Source organism: Thamnophis elegans, chromosome 16 (genome assembly GCF_009769535.1).
Source record: "Thamnophis elegans isolate rThaEle1 chromosome 16, rThaEle1.pri, whole genome shotgun sequence".
NCBI lineage: Eukaryota > Metazoa > Chordata > Lepidosauria > Squamata > Colubridae > Thamnophis > Thamnophis elegans.
The window spans coordinates 11473267-11496061 of record NC_045556.1 but is presented as its reverse complement, the minus strand read 5'-3'; the positions used below and the strand labels follow the sequence as shown (position 1 = coordinate 11496061).

Below are 22795 nucleotides of genomic sequence, written 5' to 3'. Positions count from 1 at the left end.
TGTCTCCCGAGTCGACGGCTCTAAGCGGATGAACCTGACGGTTGTGGCGATACAGTTGTGTGATGTTGTGGTGATGCTGAGACCAGACGAAAGTGATTTGGCGACATTACTGTGAGGATGGGATGGGGAATTCTGCCCTTTATCCTCCCGCACCACAAAAAATACGATTCCGATGTTATTTTGTTGACCTGGTTTTGAAAAAAAAAAGTTAAGACATAGTTTTAAACAAAGTTTTATTACCATGCTTCGGATAACAGATCTAAGGATCCAAGCGTGTTCTCTGTTTACTCATGATCCGTGGGTGCATGTATAATATGTGCGTGCATGGGCACGGTGTGTGTGTCTGCATGTTTTCGTCTGCACTGTTTTGATAAGTGCTAAAGGTAGCAGATTGGGAGCAAAGGTTTCTAAAGAAGTAAACTTCCGTTTTTGAGATATTAAAAATGCAGAGGATAGGGAAAGTGAGATTAGTCCATATGACATAAGAGGGGGCTATAAGTCCATATGGCATAAGAGGGGATATTTTAATAGGGGGGGGGGGAGAAACTGAAAACAAAATAGCTTTAAAAGCATCCAACATTAAGCTCTAAAACTGTTAGAGAGAGAAAGAGAGGGAGGGAGAGGAGGAGGAGGAGGAGGAGGAAAGAAGAAGAAGAGGAGAGGAGGAAGAGGAAGAAGGAGGGGGAGGGGGGAGGAGGAGGAGGAGGAAGAAGAAGAAGAGGAGGAGGAGGAGGAGGAAGAGGAAGAAGGAGGGGGAGGGGGGAGGAGGAGGAGGAGGAAGAAGAAGAAGAAGAGGAGGAGGATGGAGGAGGATGAAGAAGAGAAGAAGAGAAGAGGAAGGTGGAGGAGAGGAAGAGGAAGAAGGAGGGGGAGGAGAGGAGGAAGAAGAAGGAGGAGGAGGAGGAGGGGGGAGGAGGAGGAGGAGGAGGAAGAAGAAGAAGATGATGATGATGATGATGATGATGATGATGATAACCCTCTCCAAAGGGCAGGGGGATAGATTTTTGAACAATTCCGCTATTTCTTTTCCCTTTTCATTTTTAATTGTGCATGTTGGGATGCTGTTTGGTTCAGGTATGCCATAAGCAGTTTAGAAAGCTTTTTTTTTTTTTTAAAGATCATGCAATAGCTTAGCGGCGTGAATTTTGGGAGGTGGATCTTTTGTCTTATCTTCTTGGCGAGCTGTTGCCCTATTGCAAAACCTTGAGGCGTGTTTTGTTGCCTTTATTTATTTATTTTTATTTTTTTTAAAAAGAAACTTTCCGGGAGAGCCTGGAAGGGAAAGTCAACTTCATTAGTTTCAGCGGATGGCACATCACCGCTCGGCTGGTCTTGTCACTTCCTTCCAGCAACTAACTCTCCCCCCCTCCCGCTCCGAGCATGACGGGGCTGCCCTGCTTTGGAAAAGCTTGTAAGGATTTGTCAGCCAGATGTGACAAGATCAAGGAGCCAGTCAAGGAAGAGATCTGATATTAATCAGTGCATAGCTTCGAGCCAAACTTTCTCAAATGCAGTGTAGAAACATGTTCTCCACATCGAGCGTGCTCCTTTTGTGGTTACAGATATGCCACTGTGCACTTCCAACACTTGGGGAGGGTGCCAGCCCAATCGTCTTTCATTCTCAAAAGATGAAAGTTTCAGGGGGAGGGGTGGGAAAAGAGTTGCCCTTGTTCTAGCAATAGCAGTTAGACTTATATACCGCTTCATGGGGCTTTCAGCCCTCTCTACAGAGTCAGCATATTGCCCCCAACAACAATCCGGCTCCTCATTTTACCCACCTCAGAAGGATGGAAGGCTGAGTCAACCCTGAGCCGGTGAGATTTGAACAGCCGAACTTCAGAACTGCAGTCAGATGTAGTAACCTGCAGTGGTGCATTTAACCACTGTGCCACCTCGGCTCTGTATATATATGTTCTCTCCCCCGCTCCAAAAAATACAGGTTGCTTCCACTCAAAGGGTGGAATATACATATACATATACATATACATATACATATACATATACATATACATATACATATACATATACATATACATATACATATACATATACATATACATATACATATACATATACATATACATATACATATACATATACTATATATATATATATATATATATATATATATATATATATACTTAAAGTCACAACCCCTGGTATGCCCAAGTATGGGAGGAAGGTCACACTTCCACTCTCTGTCATTAGGCTCGTCACAAGAGACCATCCAGACAGAAACCCAATATTTTTTTACTGTTGCCTTTTTGTTACATTTTTTATATTTATGCTATCAGCATATATATATATATATATATATATATATATATATATATATATATATATATATATATATATATATATATATATATATATATATATATATATATATAACCAACCAACATACAAGGACTTTTTCTGAAAGTCCTTGTGTCTTAATTCTAGCCAGGAAAATTCCGCTGTTTTTAATCCACTATTCGGATCGTGATGCAGGAGATCCGGTGTCTTCCAAGAGATCTTCTCTCCAGGAGGCCTTCCCTTCTGGTGATATCCATCTTCCCATCTTCTTCCGATGGATTTTCAGGATTGGGGTAATTCCCCCAAAACCCTTGTCTTTCCTTGGCTGTTGCAAAGCAATGGTGGCCTCCACTGACTGGATGGCGTTTTAGAAAGCATCCCTTGTAATGAGATGGGGTCTGCAGTTCTGTTTGGTGCCACTGAGTCTTTACTCTGGAATCCAGCCGGCAGAGACACCAGTCTCCTTCCTTTGCTACCTTCAGTTAGGTTTCTTGCTGATACAGAATCCAAGTTATCATTTGAGGATAAATTGAGCCTACGGATAAAAGAGAAAAGATCTATCCTCTTAAGAACCTTTAAAATTGCTATTTATTTTCACATCCTCCTCCCAGACTGGCCTGTGTAATATTGCAGCAGGAAATCTAGGCTGCCAGGGACCAAAAAACAAAAAGGTTCCTAGAGGAGAGACAGACTCAAAAAAATGGTTAACAATGATGGTTGAGGAGGAGCTCTTCAAGGTCCAGGAGCACTCCAACCAAGGTTGCTAGATAAGCTAAAGGTAAAGGTTCCCCTAGCACATTTGTGCTAGTCGTTCCCGACTCTAGGCGGCGGTCCTCATCTCAGTTTCTAAGCTGAAGAGCCAGCGCTGTCCAAAAGACATCTCCGTGGTCATGTGGCCGGCATGACTAAACGCCGAAGGCGCACGGAACACTCTTACCTTCCCACCAAAGGTGGTTCCTATTTTTTCTACTTGCATTTTTTACGTGCTTTTGAACTGCTAGGTTGGCAGAAGTTGGGACAAGTAACAGGAGCTCACTCCCATTACGCTGAACTGCTGACCTTTCTGATCGACAAGCTCAGCGTCTTAGCCACTGAGCCACCTTGTCCTGCTAGAGATAGAGATAGGTTTAGGTTTATTAGATTTATATGCCGCCCTTCTCCCAAGGACTCAGGGCGGCGTACAACGTTAAAAGAAACACATAATACAAAAGTTTTTTAAAAAATTAAATAGAATATCCCAAACCCAATTAAAATTGACAATGACATTTTTTTTAAAAAAGAATTAAAATTAAAATTAACAGTAATCAATAATCAACAGATAAATAAGAGAAGATGACCAATTACTTCCCATCTACTTCCAGAGTCAATTAGTTCATTCAATTAGTTTAGTCTGGCCCGTAGCTCTCCCAACCTTCAAATTTACAGCATTTGGTGGAGAGGCTCTGATTTGGAGACATCTGAGAAGGCACAAACTTCTCCATAGTCCAGTTAAGTTCAATGTTAACAAGTTAACATTAACGGGGTGTTCACAGTTAGGATAAGGTTACAACAAACCTTATCAACAAACAACCCAAACCAGTCCTTGTTTCAATTCCTCTTTACGAAGGATGTAAACCAATTGTGTCCCGTCCCCACCGCGCCCTTGATCTGTAACTTCCAGATGCTTTTTTTTTCTAGCTAGCATGGAGGGCAAATCCCGTTGACCCTGAACCATATGGGATTACCTCCCAAAGACCGATTAGATCTCACAGGTTAGGTCTTCTCCGGATTCCATCTGCCAGCCAATGTCGGCTGGCGACTCCCCGGGGGGAGAGCCTTCTCTGTTGCAGCTCCAGCCCTCTGGAATGAACTCCCCATGGAGATCTGGACCCTTTCTACCCTCCCGGCCTTCCGCAAAGCCACCAAGTCCTGGCTGCTCCAGCAGGCCGGGGGGCTCTCGAAACATCCAGCCCTACGGAAACTGTGACTGTTGGGTATTTTAAAGTGTTGTTTTGTTTATTTATCCCCCTTCCCTTGTTCATTGTAAGCCGCCCGGAGTCCTTCGGGAGTGGGCGGCATACAAGACCAATTTTTTTTAAAAAACCAACAGAACCATTGACGAAAACTAGTTGCAATTTCGATGGGCTATGTAACCTAACACACCTGGAGGTTGCTAGATAAAGGAAGCATCCGTAGATGCTCCTTTCAGCAACAAACTTGGGGTTTTAATTGCGGTCACAATTGATCTGATTAATCTGATTAGAAAAATGACCCCAACGGGAAGCATTTTACCCATTTGCATCCTATCCCTTGACAGATAGGATCCCTGATTTCTCAAGCGATCCCCGAAATGCTTTTTCTTTCTTGTTAACATTGAACTTAACTGGACTGGGGAGAATTTTGTGCCTTCTCAGGCATCTCTAAATGCCCTTCTCTGAATGCTGTAAATGTGGAGGTTGGGAGAATTGAAGTATTCAACTGATGGCTCCCTGGTTGGAAACCCTTTAGCATTAAAACATTTGCACCTTGTCATATTAGAAATAGTTTGGGAATCTTCTTTTAGGGGTTTGTTGAGAGTTTTCAAATCCCTAAAAGAAGATTCCCAAACTATTTCTAACATGAGAAGGTGCAAATGTTTTCAGGGACGCGGGTGGCTCAGTGGCTAAGTCAGCGGTGCGCCACATAATGGAGTGAGCTCCTGTTACTTGTTCCAGCTTCTACCAACCTAGTAGTTCGAAAGCAGGTCAAAATGCAAGTGGAAAAATAGGGACCACTTTGGTGGGAAGGTAACCTTTGCTGTTAATCAGTCATGCCGGCCACATGGCTATGGAGAAATCTTTGGACAGTGCGAGGGGAAACTTTACATTTTACCTTTCAAGAGTTTTCATGACATTTCAGAGCTGGACATCCCAAAGGTGCTTTTTTTCAAGAGGCAACTGGACTTTCTGGTTTTTTTCTTTCAAGACATTTACCTTCTCATCCAAGAAGCTTCTTTTAGCTCTGAGAGGCCAGTTGTCTCTTGAAAATGCATCTTTGGGACAATCATGACCTGGATGAATCTCCAGACATTGATAGCTGCACCTTGAAAAATCCTAAGCACATTTTTAGGAAGGTTCCCAAATTTTGTGTGTGTGTGTGTGTGTGTGTGTGTGTGTGTGTGTGTGTATGTATGTATGTATGTATGTATGTATGTATGTATGTATGTATGTATGTATCAGAGGTGGGTTCCTACCAGTTCGCACCTATTCGGTAGAACTGGTTCGTCAAATCTACCGAACCAGTTAGAAGAGGTTCCACCAGTGGACCCGGAAAGCAGGCCACACCTACAGAAGAGGTTCCAAAAAAAATTGAAACCCACTACTGGTATGTATGTATGTGCTGGTCTTTAGTGTAATAAAGATTTGATTTATATATGTTCCAAAACATCCAAGAGCTTTTTTTCCACTTGACTCTGAAACTTCCAACTTCGGTGACTTTTTAAGAATATGTTGGATAACCATTTGTCTGAAGTGGTGTAGGGTTTCCTGCCTAAGCAGGTGGTTGGACTAGAAGACCTCCAAGGTCCCTTCCAACTCTGTTATTCTATTCTACTCATTCTTAATTATATTCTCTATTCTATTTATTCTTATTCTATTCTATTCATTTTTATTCTATTCTATTCATTCTTAATTATATTCTCTATTCTATTTATTCTTATTCTATTCTATTCTATTCATTTTTATTCTATTCTATTCATTTTTATACTATTCTATTCATTCTTATTCTATTCTATCCATTCTTATTCTATTCTATTCCTTACTCAGGATGCTAATATTTGATGAGCAAATTTTCCAGATTCCCAGCAGTTTCCCCCTTCTTCTGACTTCTTATTTTTAACTCTATCTATGGTTCAGACAGCACTTGGAAATAGAGGGCTTTTCTCGTTCATTTAGCTAACCTTCATACCTCGTCTCTCCAGATGTGCCCACAATCCTTTGAACAGCTGTCTTAGAATGACAGCAAGATATTTTCCATCTCAAACTCTTCTGTGCAAGCATGCTGTCCTTTGGCTGTCACAATGAAGGCAAGATCCGGACTAGGGATGAAAGGTTCAAAGGACTCTAATTGTACTGAGGTTCTCCCATCCTTGGAGCATCGATGAAGGTCAAAGGACATCCCAGGGAAATATAAATTCACTGCAGCCTATTTGGAATTAAGGTGCTTTTCCTTGGCTTCCTCCCAAATCTGCATTGAATTGGAACATCTTGAGAAGAAACCTGTAGGCCCACTTGACAAACCTGTAGGCCCACTCGGACAAACTGTGGATTTTTTTGCCCTGAATTATGATGGCTGACATTTCACCATCAATATATTCCAATTGCTCATGGATTGATAGGGTCACCAGGTGACCTGAAATGAATTTCATGGATGTAGATCAAAGAGTAAGTTTCGTTCTAGTTTTTTGTCTCCTAAATCTATGTTTTCTACCTGTTCATATTATTAGCTCCAAATTAATTCTTCCGGCCTCAAACGTTTCTCAGACAAATAATCTTACTTGTAAATATATAATTCTGTATGCCACAAAGACCTTGCAATTGAAATTACTTCTAATTCTACTTTGAACAATCCTTCTAGTAGTTATTGTATATAAAAACCCTTAAAGGAAGTAATAGAATAACAGAGTTGGAAGGGACCTTGGAGGTCTTCTAGTCCAACCCCCTGCCTAGGCAGGAAACCCTACACCACTTTAGACAAATGGTTATTGAACATCATCTTAAAAACTACTAGTGTTGGAGCATTCACAACTTCTGGAGGCAACTTGTTCCACTGATTACTTGTTCTAACTGTCAGGAAATTTCTTAGTTCTAAGTTGCTTCTCTCCTTGATTAGTTTCCACCCATCGCTTCTTGTCCTGCCCTCAGGTGCTTTGGAGAATAGTTTGACTGACTACCTCTTTGTAGCAACTCCTGAGATATTGGAACATTGCTATCATCTCTCCCCTAGTCATTCTTTTCATTAAACTAGACATACCCAGTTCCTGCAAGCTGTTCTTCATATGAAGAATCTATGATCCAGCTAGAATTAGGTTTTTTTTCCATTTTCTACTTTTTAAATGTTTTATGTTTTGATAAAGCTTGTGCTTCAGCGCTATTTGCATAGATGTTATCAGAGGTTTAAACTATGGTATCCATAGGAGAATTGTTTAGAATGTGTGAATTTTGAACAGGGATCAGAGGTATGGGCCTAATAGAAAAAAAATAGAAATGTTCTTTTTTAAAAATAGGAAGTATTGGCAATTAGTTGCAGAGAGAAACAGGAAAGGTTCGTAGAAATTTAAGAGAAAATATAAGGAAAACTTAGAGGAAGTATTTTTCTCCTTGAAAATTTATTCCATTTTCTCCAAACCTAAGCTTGGTTACAAAACTATTCCTATTCCTGGAAATATGAACATATTACTGGAAAAATGTCTTCATGTTTGATTTCTTAGTCTTTAGAAGAATGATTAAACAAGCTGTGAGTTTATTTTGATGATGTTTCAGAATAGCTTGAAGTCTTAAAAGCAAGTCTGATATAAAGTTCATTTCTAATTAGAAATTGTTCCTGAACTCTTAATTGAATGAATGGATTTGTTCTATATTTCTAATTTGAAATGTTGTTTGTAAAGTCTATATTTCACATTCATGGGAAATACTAGATTTTGAGTATTTTTAAATTTTTTTGATTGAAGTAGTTTTTCAACAGAATTAAAAACAGTATTAAGTTTGAATGAAAGAATAAGGAAAACTAACAAAGTGAAACATCAAAAAAGGAAAAGGGAGAAGAAAAAGGGGAATGGGAAGGGGAAAGAAGGAAAGGAAAGGAAGAGAGAGACAAGGAAAGGAAAGAAGAAAGGAAAGGAAGAGAGAAAAAAGGAAAGGAAAAGAGAAACAAGTTAAGGAAATGAAAGGAAGAGAGAAATGAAAGGAAAGAAGGAAGGAAAGGGAAAGGAATGGAAAGTTCTAAAGAAGAGATTTATAGTCATTTATATTTTACTCTCTCTTTAAGGTTACTTGAAGAGACAGAGTGAGACACACACAGAGAGAGAGAGAGAGAGAGAGAGAGAGAGAGAGAGAGAGAGAGAGAGAGAGAGAGAGAGATTACACTGATATTCCATTGCTTACATACAGAAATAAAGAATTTTCACATTTAGTTATTCTAATGATCTAAATTGCACGTAGTGAAGAACTGAAGAAAATTTCCGTCTTAATCCAGAACCTGGTTGGATCTTTATACAAATCTATTTTCCACTGCATGTCGTCCTAATCTGCCAATTGTACGGTTGGAATATTTACTTCTTTTTGAATGTGGAACTGCAGAGCATCCCCTCTTTTTAATTTCAATCAGGTGTGAAGCAAACCTTTTATTAAGATTGTTTTCAGGAAAGCAGCATTGTTTCAACATTTCTCAGAGATTTACTGAGACCTAGACCAGGATACCTTCATGGGAAAAAGAATGAAAAAATTAGGAATTAGATAAAGTGCATGCAATGGTTATGTCGTCATTTTTTTTTCTACTTCTCATCTCTGTCATTGGAAGAACATCGATTAAAAAAACCTATAAGAAATAAAGAGCACTTAGAAAATGCATTATTAAAATAGGACTGACATGCCAGTAACAAACTGCTCATCAACTTCTATACATGCTCTGAAAGGCTTGGGGGGCTGAATCTTCATTGGAGGGTTCCTCCCATGCCTGATGGGAAAATGGGGATGTTGAGACTCTAGAAAGAGTGCAGAGAAGACCGACAAAGATGATTAAGGGACTGAAGGTTAAAACATACACGATGAACGGTTGCAAGAACTGGATGTGTCTAGTTTGATGAAAAGAAGGATCAGGAGAGACATGATAGCAGTGTTCCAATACCTAAGGGGCTTCCACAAAGAAGAGGGAGTCAAGCTATTCTCCAAAGCACCTGAAGGCAGAACAAGAAGCAATGGGTGGAAACTAATCAAGGGGAAAAGCAACTTAGAACTAAGGAAAAATTTCCTGACAGAACAATTAATCAGTGGAACAGAAGTTGCCTCCAGAAGTTGTGAATGCTCCAACACTGGAAGTTGTTAAGAAGAGATTGAATAACCATTTGTCTGAAGTGGTTGTAGGGTTTCCTGCCTAAGCAGAGAGCTGGACTAGAAGACCTCCAAGGTCCCTTCCAACTCTGTATTACTATTCTATTGCAGTAAGAAGCAAAACATTTTCAAGGGGAAAAAATCCTAAGAAAGCCCAAATGCCTTTTGGAAAAGCACATTTGGGGCAACCATGATATGGATGATTGAGACTCTCCATAGACATTTTGGATGAGTCTTCTGAAGTCTGAACCTCAAAGTGATGGAAGATAAATCTAACAAATGAACCAACAAGGAAGAGGTTGGGTTAATGACTTCCCCATGGGCTATGTAGAATGGTTACCAAGCCAATGGGAAGACCATTCTGATTTTTCATTACTAATGGGAGGAGGAAACCAGTGTTCCCTATTGTTCAGAGGACTAAACTGTTTTACTAGCCAGTGAGAAATACGGGCAAAGCTACTTATTACTTCAGGTGCTTCACTTTTGTGTATAACGTCCGAATGGTTGAGCAATTGGCAACTCCAAATCTCAACTAATAAATGCTCTGTCCTATAATTGGCAAAAAAAATATATGGAACACCCAATACAAGTTGGACGGATAGCAATGGTGAATTGGAGAGGTTCTCCTAGATCAGTATTGACAATTTGAGGCCATCCTTCCAGATTGCTGCTGGACTGTCACTTCCACAATTTACTTGTATTGAGCTACCTTGATGAACTCTGCTTCCAAGGCCATAGGCTTCTTGTAGAGCAGAGGTGGGTTCCTACCAGTTTGCAACTATTCGGTAGAACCGGTTCATCAAATCTACCGAACCGGTTAGAAGAGGTTCCACCAGTGGACCTGGAAAGCAGGCCACACTTACAGAAGAGGTTCCAAAAAATTTTGAAACCCACCACTGGCAAGGATCTTGTAACTTGACAGCTTTAAGACTTGCATTCCCTCAATGCCAGAGTTTCTGAATAGCTACTTGGACCAACCTAAGTACTAATTCATAATTTCATATCCGGTCACATGGGCGGCAAGCCACTCCCATCCGGTCACATGGGTGGCAAGCCACTCCCACAAAGGAGGCCGCACCCACAGAGTAGGTTCCAACAATTTTTGAAACCCACCACTGTTGTAGAGTATCCAACAGCTGCCATATTTGTAGAAAATACCTGGGGCTTCCAATGTGAGTCATGGCTGACTGAAGACACCTCCATTAATAAGTGAGATAATGACTCACTGTGAAAAATGAAAGACTGGCTTTGGAGAGGAGGTCCTTCATATCTCTCAGAGAAGGAGAGATTGGGAGATCACCCATGACTGCTCCGAACGAGGAGACTGTAAAACAGCAACTAGGAGCTGGGGAAAATGGGAACACTTATCTTTGTTCTTAGTGATGCAGCATGGGTTGCACAGGTAAACCCACCAGTGGCTGGCCAGGTTAGGTGGTCTTAATAGAATGGACCTTATAAATTCATTTTAGTTTGGCTTTTCCTTCTAGTGCCCTGGAGTCCCAAAGTTGACTTTTAGCTGGAGTGAACCTTCTCCCCAACTTCCTCATAAGTATTAGAAATAGGGCTGGACAATGTGGCAAGACTCTGTAAAGTGGGGGCACAGGAAGCCAGACGTGGGTGAGAGATAGAACAGAGGTAAACGCTGCTGACAGCTTAAGATGAAATAGGAACTTCTCTTTTTTTATATTTCTCCTATGTACTTTGCTGTAACAGTCCAAGTGAACTTCCCCTTTTGAAATGTCATGCTTGTCTCGTGTATGGAAACGCCTTGAGAATGTACCGTGTGGAACACGGCATAAAAGTAGGATCCTGGGCAGAGCTCAGTTCAGTTCAGATTTCGGTGTGTGAACATGCTGAACTCGATGCATCCAATAAACCTGTTTCTCTTCCTTCATGGTCTCAAGTCCTGATCTTTCGTAAGTAGATTACAAACCTCAATCTGCTGCAACATTAGCAGCACTGGAGCCTTTCCTAAAGATACTAAGCCAGCCAAACTGTTTGCTCCGTTTAATCACTTTATGGATATTAGAGACTTTCAAAACAGTGAGCTTAATTTGATACCTGGTAAGTTTTAACTTCTTTAGAGTTAAGAAATTTTAAGCAGAGACTAAAGAATCTAAAATAATATGCAGCTGATAAAAAACAAAAACAAAATGATTTAAGCATGTTTGAAATAGATTTGGAAAGCAAGAGGTTTGGGGATATTGATTATTTTTGCTCTATAACAAGTATATAATCTTGAGAAATTACTGAAATGAAACCCAACACTATCAAGAATTGAGGTTTAATAAAGGTTGCAAATGGGCACTAGAGGAAACTAAAGGACCAGACAGAAGAGAATTAAAATGGCCAAGCCAGATGTATTTTTTTCTTGAGCTTAAGTATACTTTGAAAAATAGACTGAGCTATTGATAATTTATATCTTATAGAAAGGATATTGATTTCAATGGATAAACTATGAAAAGTGGATGAGAATTTAAAAAAAAAAAAAAACTTTTACCTGACATGGACATTATAGAGTTTGATGGCATGAAAGACAACAAACTTGAGATTACCAAAATGGGAATACAAAGGTTAAAAAAAAGATCTCGACCTGGAAATCCTTGACAATGCTTTTCTGTGGGATTTATAAAGTAGTCCGATAAAAGCTTTGAAGGCTCCTTTTAAATACCAAAGAGTGATGAAATATTAAATCCTGTGAGGTTACAGGAATGATTTAAAAGTCAAGATTGTGCAAAGCAAAATGAAGGAATGTAAAGTTGGATGATTTGACCAGAGATAAAGTATTTGTTTTGATATTTCTGGTAACACCTACTGGACTTTTTGCTGAACTAGTCTGCATTAATTTTTACTATACAAGTAGCCCTCGACTTACAACAGTTCGTTTAATGAATGTTCAAAGTTACAACTGTACTGAAAAAAGTGGCTTGTGGCTGTTTTTTACACTTACGACCGTGGCTTAACAGTTGCAGTGATTCACTTAACAACGGTGTCAGGCAAGTTTGTAAAATGGGGCAAAACTCACTTAACTGTCTGGCTTAGCAACATGAATTTTGGGGTCAGTTGTTGTCATAAGTCAACAGCTTCCTGTATTTATTGAAAACTTAGATGATTAACCCAAACAAAAATAATTGGATGGAGGTTGTCTAGACTCTAGGAAATCCTGGGATTGTAGAATGGGTTAGAAAGTAAATCCCTGAAGAAGGCATTTGCAAACCAGAATGTTATGTCCATGCCCTTACTAGGAGTTGAACTCAACTTGACAGAATCTTTCATTATGGTTGGGAGAAACTGCAGACTGGCTGGTAATGAGGCAAATATAATTGGGATGAAAAATCCCCAAATGTTCTGTGGTTCTTGACTTGATTAGAACATTCTTTCTTGCTTTCTATTGTGACTCTCTGTTGTCAACTACAGATGCATTTCATGTTCTTTTTCAGTATGTGACATTAGTAAACGGTCTAGTTAAATAAACATATCAAAACAATTAAGATAAATATTATGTATGTAATGGATGAGAATTTTTTTATGTTGTTTTTCTTTTTATGTTTAAAAATAAAATAAATTGGGGGGAAAAGATAAATATTATTTGTTGTTGTTAGTCACAAAGTTGTGTCCGACCCATCACAACCCCATGGATAACGTTCCTCCAGGCCTTCCTTGTTCTCTACCATCCTCTGGAGTCCATTTAAGCTCACGCCGATTGCTTTGGTGACTCCATCCAGCCACCTCATTCTCTGTCGTCCTCTTCTTCTTCTTTTGCCCTCAATCTTTCCCAGCATGAGGCTCTTCTCCAGTGAGAACTTCCTTCTCATTAGGTGGCCAAAGTATTTGAGCTTCATCTTCAGGATGTGGCCTTCTAAAGAGCAGTCAGGGTTGATCTCCTCTAGGACTGACTGGTTGGATCGCCTTGTAGTCCAAGGGACTCACAGGAATCTTCTCCAGCACCAGAGTTCAAAGGCCTCAATTCTTTGGTGCTCAGCCTTCCTTATGGTCCAGCTTTCACAGCCATCCATTGCAACTGGGAAAACCATAGCCTTGACTAGACACACTTTTGTTGTCAGAATGATGTCTCTGCTTTTTAGTATGCTGTCTAGATTTGCCATAGCTTTCCTCCCCAGGAGTAAGCGTCTTTTAATTTCTTGGCTGCAGTCCCCATCTGCAGTGATCTTGGAGCCCAGGAAAATAAAATTTGTCACTACCTCCATTTCTTCCTCATCTATTTGCCAGGAATTGAGACACCAAATCTCAGAATCAGCCAGCTGAAATTTAAAAAAAATGTAGCAAGAGTAACCCAAATAATTACTATATACTCTGCATTTGGAGAGCTGAGTGCTTCCTCCAACATATCATAAAGTTGGGAGTTAATGAAATAAAACAAACATACCAATCAATACATTCAGTAACAAAAGTACAAAATAATAAAGCAGCAGCCAGACACTATAAAAATGAAAAGGAATAATTAAGCAAGATTTTTCTGTGCAGAGATAAATCTCTAGGCATAATGTTTACAATATTGAAAAGGGCACCAGCTGAAGATCATATAAATCTGGCCCTAAACCAACCAAAGAAACTACAACTGGTTTAGCCTGCTGAAGTGGTCGAGATTTATTATTACAAGAGGAAAAAAAATACAGTATAACCCAAATCCAAATCCATTTCTGAAAGTCGAAAGCTTAACTGACCTTCAGCTCTTAAAAGTTTTGCTTTTGATTATTCTTCCTTTGTTTATAGAAACATATTAAAAAGAGATGTAGGCCAATAAATCCTTACAATTTATATTGATATTGATTGTTTCCTGATTGCTTATTTGTACCCTATGACTATCATTAAGTGTTGTACCTTATGATTCTTGACAAATGCGTCTTGCCTTTTTATGTATACTGAGAGCATATGCACCAAAGACAAATTCCTTGTGTGTCCAATCACACTTGGCCAATAAAGATTTATATTCTCTTCTTGTTTCTGTTCCTGTTCCTATCCTATCCTATCCTATCCTATCCTATCCTATCCTATCCTATCCTATCCTATCCTACCCTATGAAAAAAACAGTATTTAAACCAGGAATACGCTATTTCTTATAGAGGCAGCCTAGCTTGCTGGAAATTTCTTGCTTTAATGCTAAACTGAAGGAGCAAGGAAATATAGCAATAGCAGTTAGACTTATATACCGCTTCATAGGGCTTTCAGCCCTCTCTAAGCGGTTTACAGAGTCAGCATATTGCCCCCAACAACAATCCGGGTCCTCATTTTACCCACCTCGGAAGGATGGAAGGCTGAGTCAACCCTGAGCCGGTGAGATTTGAACCGCTGAACAGTCAGCTGAAGTGGCCTGCAGTACTGCACTCTACCCACTGCGCCACCTCGGCTCAAATATAATTTCTTGAGATGCTTTGTGCTTTGTTTATTTCTGCCATCTCTGGAAAAGTTGATGGGCAAGTCAGAGAGCAATAGAAACAGCACTTAGACTTATATACCGCTTCACAGTGCTTCACAGCCATCTTTAGGAGGTTTACAAAGTCAGCACATTGCCCCCAATAATTTGGGTCCTCATTTTATCCACCTCAGAAGGATGGAAGGCTGAGTCAACCTTGAGCCTTGTGTGATTTCAACTGCCAAATTGGAGACAGCCGGCAGTCAGCAGAAGTAGCCTGCAGTACTGCACTCTAACTACAGCGCCACCATGGCTCGTGATCAATAATATTCACCAGTTTTCCTTCCTATAATTCATCTCCCCCCCCCACACTTAATTCCTCTTCAAATCCTAGGTGTACAATATTAGATGGGTATAGGATGTCTGAACAAGTTGGATTATTCCCCATTGCAATATTTAAGAAGAGAAATATTCTGAAATTCACAACTGAAGAAAAATAATGTGTGTTATAATTCTAATCTGATTACAATATAAAGGAAATCAGTCATGAATGAAATCCCATTTTTGCCCTGGCTGCATCCACCTACTAATTCTTAGAAATATACCCTTAGAATACCACTTAGAGGCCTTTGAATCTCTTGGCTTGGGAACAAATGTGTAAGTTTTTGGCACAGTAGGATACACCAAGCCCCTGTCTGGATTTAACATTCTGATGCAAAGTAAGCCACTTAATGGCTTGTTCAATAAATCATAAGTTTAAAAAAAAATTCCTGGCTTAGCATTCTGTGAAAATTCGCCCAATGAATAAACCAACCGTGATAATCCTATCTATCTTGCAACTTTTGATGTAATCTATTTTACAACATTTGTACTCGATTACTCTCCTGCTGAGATATTTCATGTCTTAGGGCCCTCGGAAATGTGGTTGCAGATGGTGAAATTCGCTTGCCTTTTTCTAAAGGTGTTTTTTTCCTGGAAGGTGGGGTGGGCCAGCGTTACGAAAGAAGACCTGTATTTTATCCAAAAGAAAAAAGAAGAGAGCCACCTGTGCATAAAATCTCATGTTGTTACAAGCACATGTGGAGCTGAATGTCAGGCTCCAAAAACCAAGAGAGGCTCCTTGTGCTTCTTCCTACCAAATATCTTTATTGTTCCTCACCCCTAGACCGAATCTTGCCAAACTAAAGCAAGCTAATGTCCCCATAAAGCATATACTCTGGGAACTATTAGGGAGGAGACATCTTCACCCTCTTTGTCTCACACAAACTATCTGAACTGAGTGGTCTCTTGCTCCTCTGGGATACATCCCCTCCCTCCTGGAAGTTGAGAGTACATAGGAAGGGAGGGAGGGAGGCTCCCAAAAGCAAGAAAGATACATTGTGATTTTTCCTAGCAGATTTCTTTATTGTTCCTTGCCCACAGAGAGAATCTTACCAAAATACAGCATGCTAACATCGCCATAAAGATATATTAAGGGAACTGCTAAGAAGCACCATCTTCACGCTCTTTCTCATACACAAACTATCAGAATTGAGTTGTCTCTTGCTTTTCTATAATGCATATCCACCCTTTTGGGAATACTGACAATATTCCATCACACACAAGTGAGAATCTCATTTGGAAAGGTCAAAAAGGAGAAATATATGATCTTAGACTCAGTGGTGGGATTCAATTTTTTTTTACTACCGGTTCTGTGGGTGTGGCTTGGTGAGCGTGGCAGGGAAAGGATACTGCAAAATCCTCATTCCCTCCCCACTCCTGCAGAAGGATACTGCAAAATCTCCATTCCCTCCCCATTCCAGGAAAGGATACTGCAAAATCCCCATTCCCTCCCCACACCTGGGGGAAGGATACTGTAAAATCCCCATTCCCTCCCCACACCTGGGGGAAGGATACTGCAAAATCTCCATTCCCCCCCCACCACTCCTGGGGAAGGATACTGCAAAATACCCTTTCCTTCCCCATTCCAGGAAAGGATTCTGCAAAATCCCCATTCCCTCCCCACTCCAGAGGGAGGATACTGCAAAATCTCCATTTCTACCCCACTCCATGGGAAGGATACTGCAAAATATCCATTTCTTCCCCATTCCAGGAAAGGATTCTGCCAAATACCCATTCCCTCCCCACTCCTGGGGGAAGGATACTGTAAAATCCCCATTCCCTCCCCACCCCACTAACCTGCTTTCCAGCTCTGTTCTCCTGTGCAGGGAAACAAAAGAAGACCCAGCCGATCAGCTAGGACTCAGGAGGCAATGAATAGATGAGGGCGGGGCCAGCCAGAGGTGGTATTTGCCGGTTCTCTGAACTATTCAAAATTTCTGCTACTGGTTCGCCAGAACCAGTCAGAACCGGCTGAATACCACCTCTGAGTTAGTGCTGCTATGTAGTCAGTTGCTGACATACTGCAGACCGGTGCCACCGGGGGTTGGGGAACCCTGCCTTAGAGAATAGGTTAACCCCCTCTTCTTCGTGATAGACCCTCAAGTAGTAGAAGACAGCTATCTGTAGCAACTTGGCAAATTTGTCAAGAGGATGAATATAGGAAGCCCGAAGGCTTCATTGAATCTCTTGGAATTAAAATATACAATGCAGCAAGAAAAAGAATAATTAGAATAATTATGAGAAGGGGTGGGCCAACTTGAGAAATGTTGCTGCCTCCAGCAAAGTTACAAAGGGTGATTCCTACTTCCTCCCCACGTCAAAGATGGAGTTTTAAGGCTGGGTTTTTTGGGGGGGCACCTGAATGCAGAAAAGCACACCAGATCCCTTTGTGACAGTTAAAAATGTAATTATGATATATTAAGGTACTAATGGTTTGTTTTCATTAAGTACAGTAGTGACTAACCATGTATCTTGTTTCCTGACATAAAAATCTGCTAAGCTAGATATCCAATTCATGCTGTTTTACAAGATGGGATAGAAAGATAGGGGGGGTCTTATTTGGGCAGGAATCCAACACATTATTCAGGTTGGGGGCTGGATCTTCAATGACTGAAGCTTGCAAGGCAAGAATCATTATGGAAACATGTTGAGAAGCCTTCTGCATTAAGAATAAGAAGTAAGACACCCTAAAAGTTGGATAAAATTGTGTAAATCCTGGCCTTGTTATATGCCAGATTCCTGAATTTTGAAGTAGCTTTGAAGGGACTTGTTTAAATAATCATAGGACCAGAAGAGAACTTGGAGGTCTTCTAGTCCAACCTCATTCTCAAGGCAGGAGACCTTAGTTCATCCTGGTCAAATGGTTGTCCAGTCTAGTTTTGAAAATCTCTATTGATAGCAGTCTTTATTCACTTCAGATGTATGTATATGCCTGAATCTTGTCTTCAACTCTTCTGTTGACCCTCAGGTATTGGTTGAGTTTGTCTCGTTTCATATTCTTTTTACGTTTCCCCATTAATTCTATTAATTCTAAGATAAATCTATCTCAGCATCTACTTCTGTCCTACTATCGCAGCACCACTGAGAGTGTCCTGACATACGGCATTCTTGCATGGTATGGGAGCAGCTCTGCAGTGGACAAAAAAGCTCTACAGAGAATCATTAAAACTGCCCAGAATATCACCGGGCTCCAGCTACCAGCCCTGGATGACATCTTTGCACCTCTCTGTTTGAGGAAGTTGCATAACATTCTCAGAGACTCTTCCCATCCTGCTTACAATCTTTTTAGACTGTTGCCTCCTGGCAGAAGATACAGAATAATTAAAAGTAGGACCACACGTCTTCTGAATGGCTTTTATCCCAGAGCTGTAATTGCACTCAACAATGAACTAAAGGGCCACCATCAGTGGGCTATTGGACAACACCACTTGGTCTGTTGTATGGATGTTTGGGTGGTTTAGGGGCAGGGAATTTTTTGGTGGGTGAGTGGGGTGTGTTTGGGGATCATTATGTGTGTTGGGCCTGGTCTCTGGGTGTCATAGAGCCAAGGTGGCGCAGTGGTTAGAGTGCAGTACTGCAGGCCACTTCAGTTGACTGCTATCTGCAGTTCGGCGGTTCAAATCTCACCGGCTCAAGGTTGACTCAGCCTTCCATCCTTCCGGGGTGGATAAAATGAGGACCCAGACTGTGGGGGTGATATGCTGACTCTGTAAACCGCTTAGAGAGGGCTGAAAGCCCTATGAAGCGGTATATAAGTCTAACTGCTATTGCTACTATGTGAATTTCGTTGTATGTGTATACTGCGTACCGACATACAATGACAATAAAGCAAAGTAAAGTAATTCATTTAAGCATAAATAATATGTATTTCTTTGTGCCCTTTATTTATTATCCCTTACTAGGTATTTTCCTTCAATATTGTGAAAATCACTCATTATTCCACCATAGCTTCAATGTTCCAAATGTGTGGGATTACCAATAACACCAATTGTTAACAATATTCAATCCATCACGGGAGTACAATATATTTTAACACTCTATTAATATTAATAATACAGTTGCATTCCCTAATCTTAGATAAGACAAATATTGCTGAAGTTGGAAGATAAGAATCTCACATACAATTTGTATTATTATTGTTAATGTTGTCTAAAAAAGATTTGACCCAGTCAATTAAAAGAGCCGAGGTGGCGCAGTGGTTAGGGTGCACTACTGCAGGCCACTTCAGCTGACTGTTATCTGCAGTTCAGCAGTTCAAATCTCACCGGCTCAGGGTTGACTCAGCCTTCCATCCTTCCAAGGTGGGTGAAATGAGGACCCAGACTGTTGGGGCGATATGCTGACTCTGTAAACCACTTAGAGAGAGCTGAAAGCCCTATGAAGCGGTATATAAGTCTAACTGCTATTGCTATTGCTATAATGCAATGTTCACAAATTATGTATGTTTATTACTGGAAAATAAAAATAAAAACTATTTGAAAGAAAAACGTATTGGTTGAGTTTCCAGAGGGAGATTTACTGCTGTGTACTGGTTGAAGTTCTGATAAGATCTTTACTAAACTCTTGATTTTCGCATCTGTTTTCTTCACTTTGCAGGCCATCCGATGCACTCTGGTAAACTGTAGCTGCCAGTGTTTTAAGACTGGAAAAATAAACCAACGACAGTGTGACCAATGTCAGCATGGATGGGTAGCTCATGGTAGGTAGTGTTGAAAGAAATGTCCTTCTGGGTTCAGCTCCAAGTGGGGAAGAAGACACTGGAGACATGGAGGCTGCTTGGAAAGATGGTTTATTGTTGGACAGGGCCACGTGGCTTGAGCCCTGAACAGAAAAGGTGATCACATGCTTCAATGTTGGTGGAGAAGAAGAGAAAGGCTGAAGGAGGGGCTTGCTAGGCTTTTTATACCCTGTTTAGTCCCACCTCTCTGTTTCCTGTTCCTGTGTAAGAAATGTAGTCTGATTGGTTGTCAGACTCCCATGGGGCCATGCAGGGGCAACTGTCTAGGCTGTGTTTTGAATCCAGGTATAGTTGAGTTCTCAGATGCCATGTGGAGAGTTGAGTAAAGTTCCAACATTATCATACCTTTACTCCCATCCCCCCCTGGGGCTGCAGGGGAGAAGTCTTTATTATGTAAAGTGGACTAGCCTGGCCGTGTCAATGGCCCATTAACTGGGGATGGGCAGGAAGCTACAGGGAACTATTCTGTCTTTTAAAACATGTTTCTTTTCACCTCCAGAGAAATATTCTGCCTTTACAATATTTCCTAGGATATTTCATTTTTCTGGCAGAGGGCTGGATGATAACTTCCCACAGTAGTATAGTATTTGATGTACTAAAATTCTTTGTAATGGGGCTGTTGATGTATCTGTGTGAGAAAGCTTCATCTGGAGTTTTAATTCAAAGTCAACTCAGTTAAATCTAGAAAACTGTTGTCTGAAGCAAATTGGCCAGTCTGTTTTAATAATTGATCCTTCTGAATGAGTTTTGTCTCTAAGTATGTACAGATTCCTCCCCCCCAAAAAAAAACCTATTTAAAAATCTGAATTGAATAAGTTCAATTTGAAGACTGTTAAGATGACTGAATGAAATCAGATCTAGTTTCCAAATAAAATCAAATTTTGCTGATTTGTACACCTCTGTTGTCTAGTTGTCGTCTAGTCGTACAATTAAATAAATATATAAATCCAGTCCTCATTTTGGGTGGCAAAGCTGATCATAAGAATAAGAAATAAAAACCTAGAATATTTCTCATACGTAATTTGATTTGGCGTTGTTTCCTTTTGGAGGGAAATGCTGTACAGTGTATTTTATCCTTACCGGCTAATCTGCTTTGTTATCTGCTTTGCAATTCAACATGTGCTGAATTAACTATTACAAGTGAAACTATGGGTTTAAATTGGAAAAGAGAAAGACAACTAAAGAAAAAATTGGTCTAAGACTTCTGTCTCCCAAGCATTCCAAATTATCACTTCTGATTGGTTTTTTTTAAAAAAGTTTATCAGAAATTTTGTTACATGCAAATCTACCTGACTTAAACCATATAGGTTTCTACATATTTCTTTGTATATTTCCATCCAGGTCAGTAAGATGAGGACCCAGATTGTTTGGGGGTGGGGGGGTGCAATATGCTGACTCTTTAAATCAATTAGGGACAGCTGTAAAGCACTGTGAAGTAGTATATAAGTCCAAGTGCTGTTGCAAAGTTCTATAGATTGTGGCACCTGATTTATTGGAAGGGTGAGCAATCTATGGGCCCATCTTGTTACAGTACTACATCTCCCAGTTTCCCTTGTAATTAGCCGTTTCCTAGGGTTGCTGGGAGTTGTAGTTTAGCCATAGAAGGGAGACCAAATCCCGTGCCTATTGACCAGATAATGTGACAAGTATAAACAGATTTAGTGTGTCTTCAGTAAAGGTTATAAACAGTTACCTCTTCATCCCATAACACATAGCAATAGCAATAGCAATAGCAGTTAGACTTATATACCGCTTCATAGGGCTTTCAGCCCTCTCTAAGCAGTTTACAGAGTCAGCATATTGCCCCCAACAACAATCCGGGTCCTCATTTTACCCACCTCGGAAGGATGGAAGGCTGAGTCAACCCTGAGCTGGTGAGATTTGAACAGCCGAACTGCAGACCTGCAGTCAGCTGAAGTAGTCTGCAGTGCTGCATTTAACCACTGCGCCACCTCGGCTCTATGCCACACATGCCTTATCGATAGGCAAATCAAACTCAACTTTCATAGGAGCAGCTATGTAAGAACACTATTCAAATCAGCATAAACAAGCGCAAGTAATATAACTAATAAAACATTTGAATTTCAGTTTAGTTATATATCAAGCCAGTCTGTTGATCAGACTTATAAAGAATGATGTTGGAATGGCTGTTAAAGCATTAATTACGGAACTATCCGATGGATAACAATGCCTAGTTGCTGAGCCCCTATTGCTAGTTGTGATTATTTTGTACCCAGTTATTCACAGGTGGCTGCATTTTCTTTTCATTGTTTCAGCTTTAAGTAAACTAAGGACCCCAAACTTATACCCAACCAGCCAAGTGGAAATTGTCCAGTCCAATGTGGTATTTGATATAAGCAGCCTCATGCTGTATGGGACTCAAGCTGTTCCTGTCCGTCTCAAAATCCTCCTAGATCGTCTTTTCAGTGTCTTGAAGCAAGAAGAGGTCACACACATCCTCCATGCTCTTGACTGGACACTTCAGGACTACATACGGGGTTATGTTTTACAGGTAAGCGTCAGATTCATGGTCCTTCCTTACAGACAAAAGTGGGAGAGGAAGGGAGCCAGCATGGAGTCACCGGAATCCAAAATATCAGAACACCTAGGAGACATTTCGCCATAGAGTTCCTGAAGAACAGAGTGTTGTGGCTCATCAGATTCGGACAGTGAGGAGGTCGGGGAGGAACATGGACCAGTCCTGGAGTCTGGGAAAGGCTTTGATGAGGGCTCTGTGTCAGAGGCCGAGAGGGGGCCAGGGCCATATGCCAGTTATCAGCTGCCTTCGGAGTCAGACATCAGTGGGGCAGACGAACAGCTGGAGCCTGTTCCCAGTGTGCGCATGCACAGAATTGCCAGACGAAGGGAACAGCTAAAGAACAGGGGTCGACTTGGGAGTAAGGCCACTGGCGGACGATGAATGGCCCCTCCCAGAGAAAATAA

The 22795-nt window shown here is 40.7% G+C and overlaps 1 protein-coding gene across 1 annotated transcript in view; it reads left to right on the top strand.

Annotated features, from left to right (window-relative positions):
- The window catches only part of BNC1 (basonuclin 1), a 38778-nt gene that overhangs the window by 772 nt on the left and 15211 nt on the right, over positions 1-22795 (top strand). Inside the window, exons 2-3 of the mRNA XM_032232475.1 lie at positions 19711-19813; positions 22129-22364. Of these exons, the coding sequence (XP_032088366.1) occupies positions 19711-19813; positions 22129-22364 (339 nt within the window). The remainder of the gene's footprint in view (positions 1-19710; positions 19814-22128; positions 22365-22795) is intronic.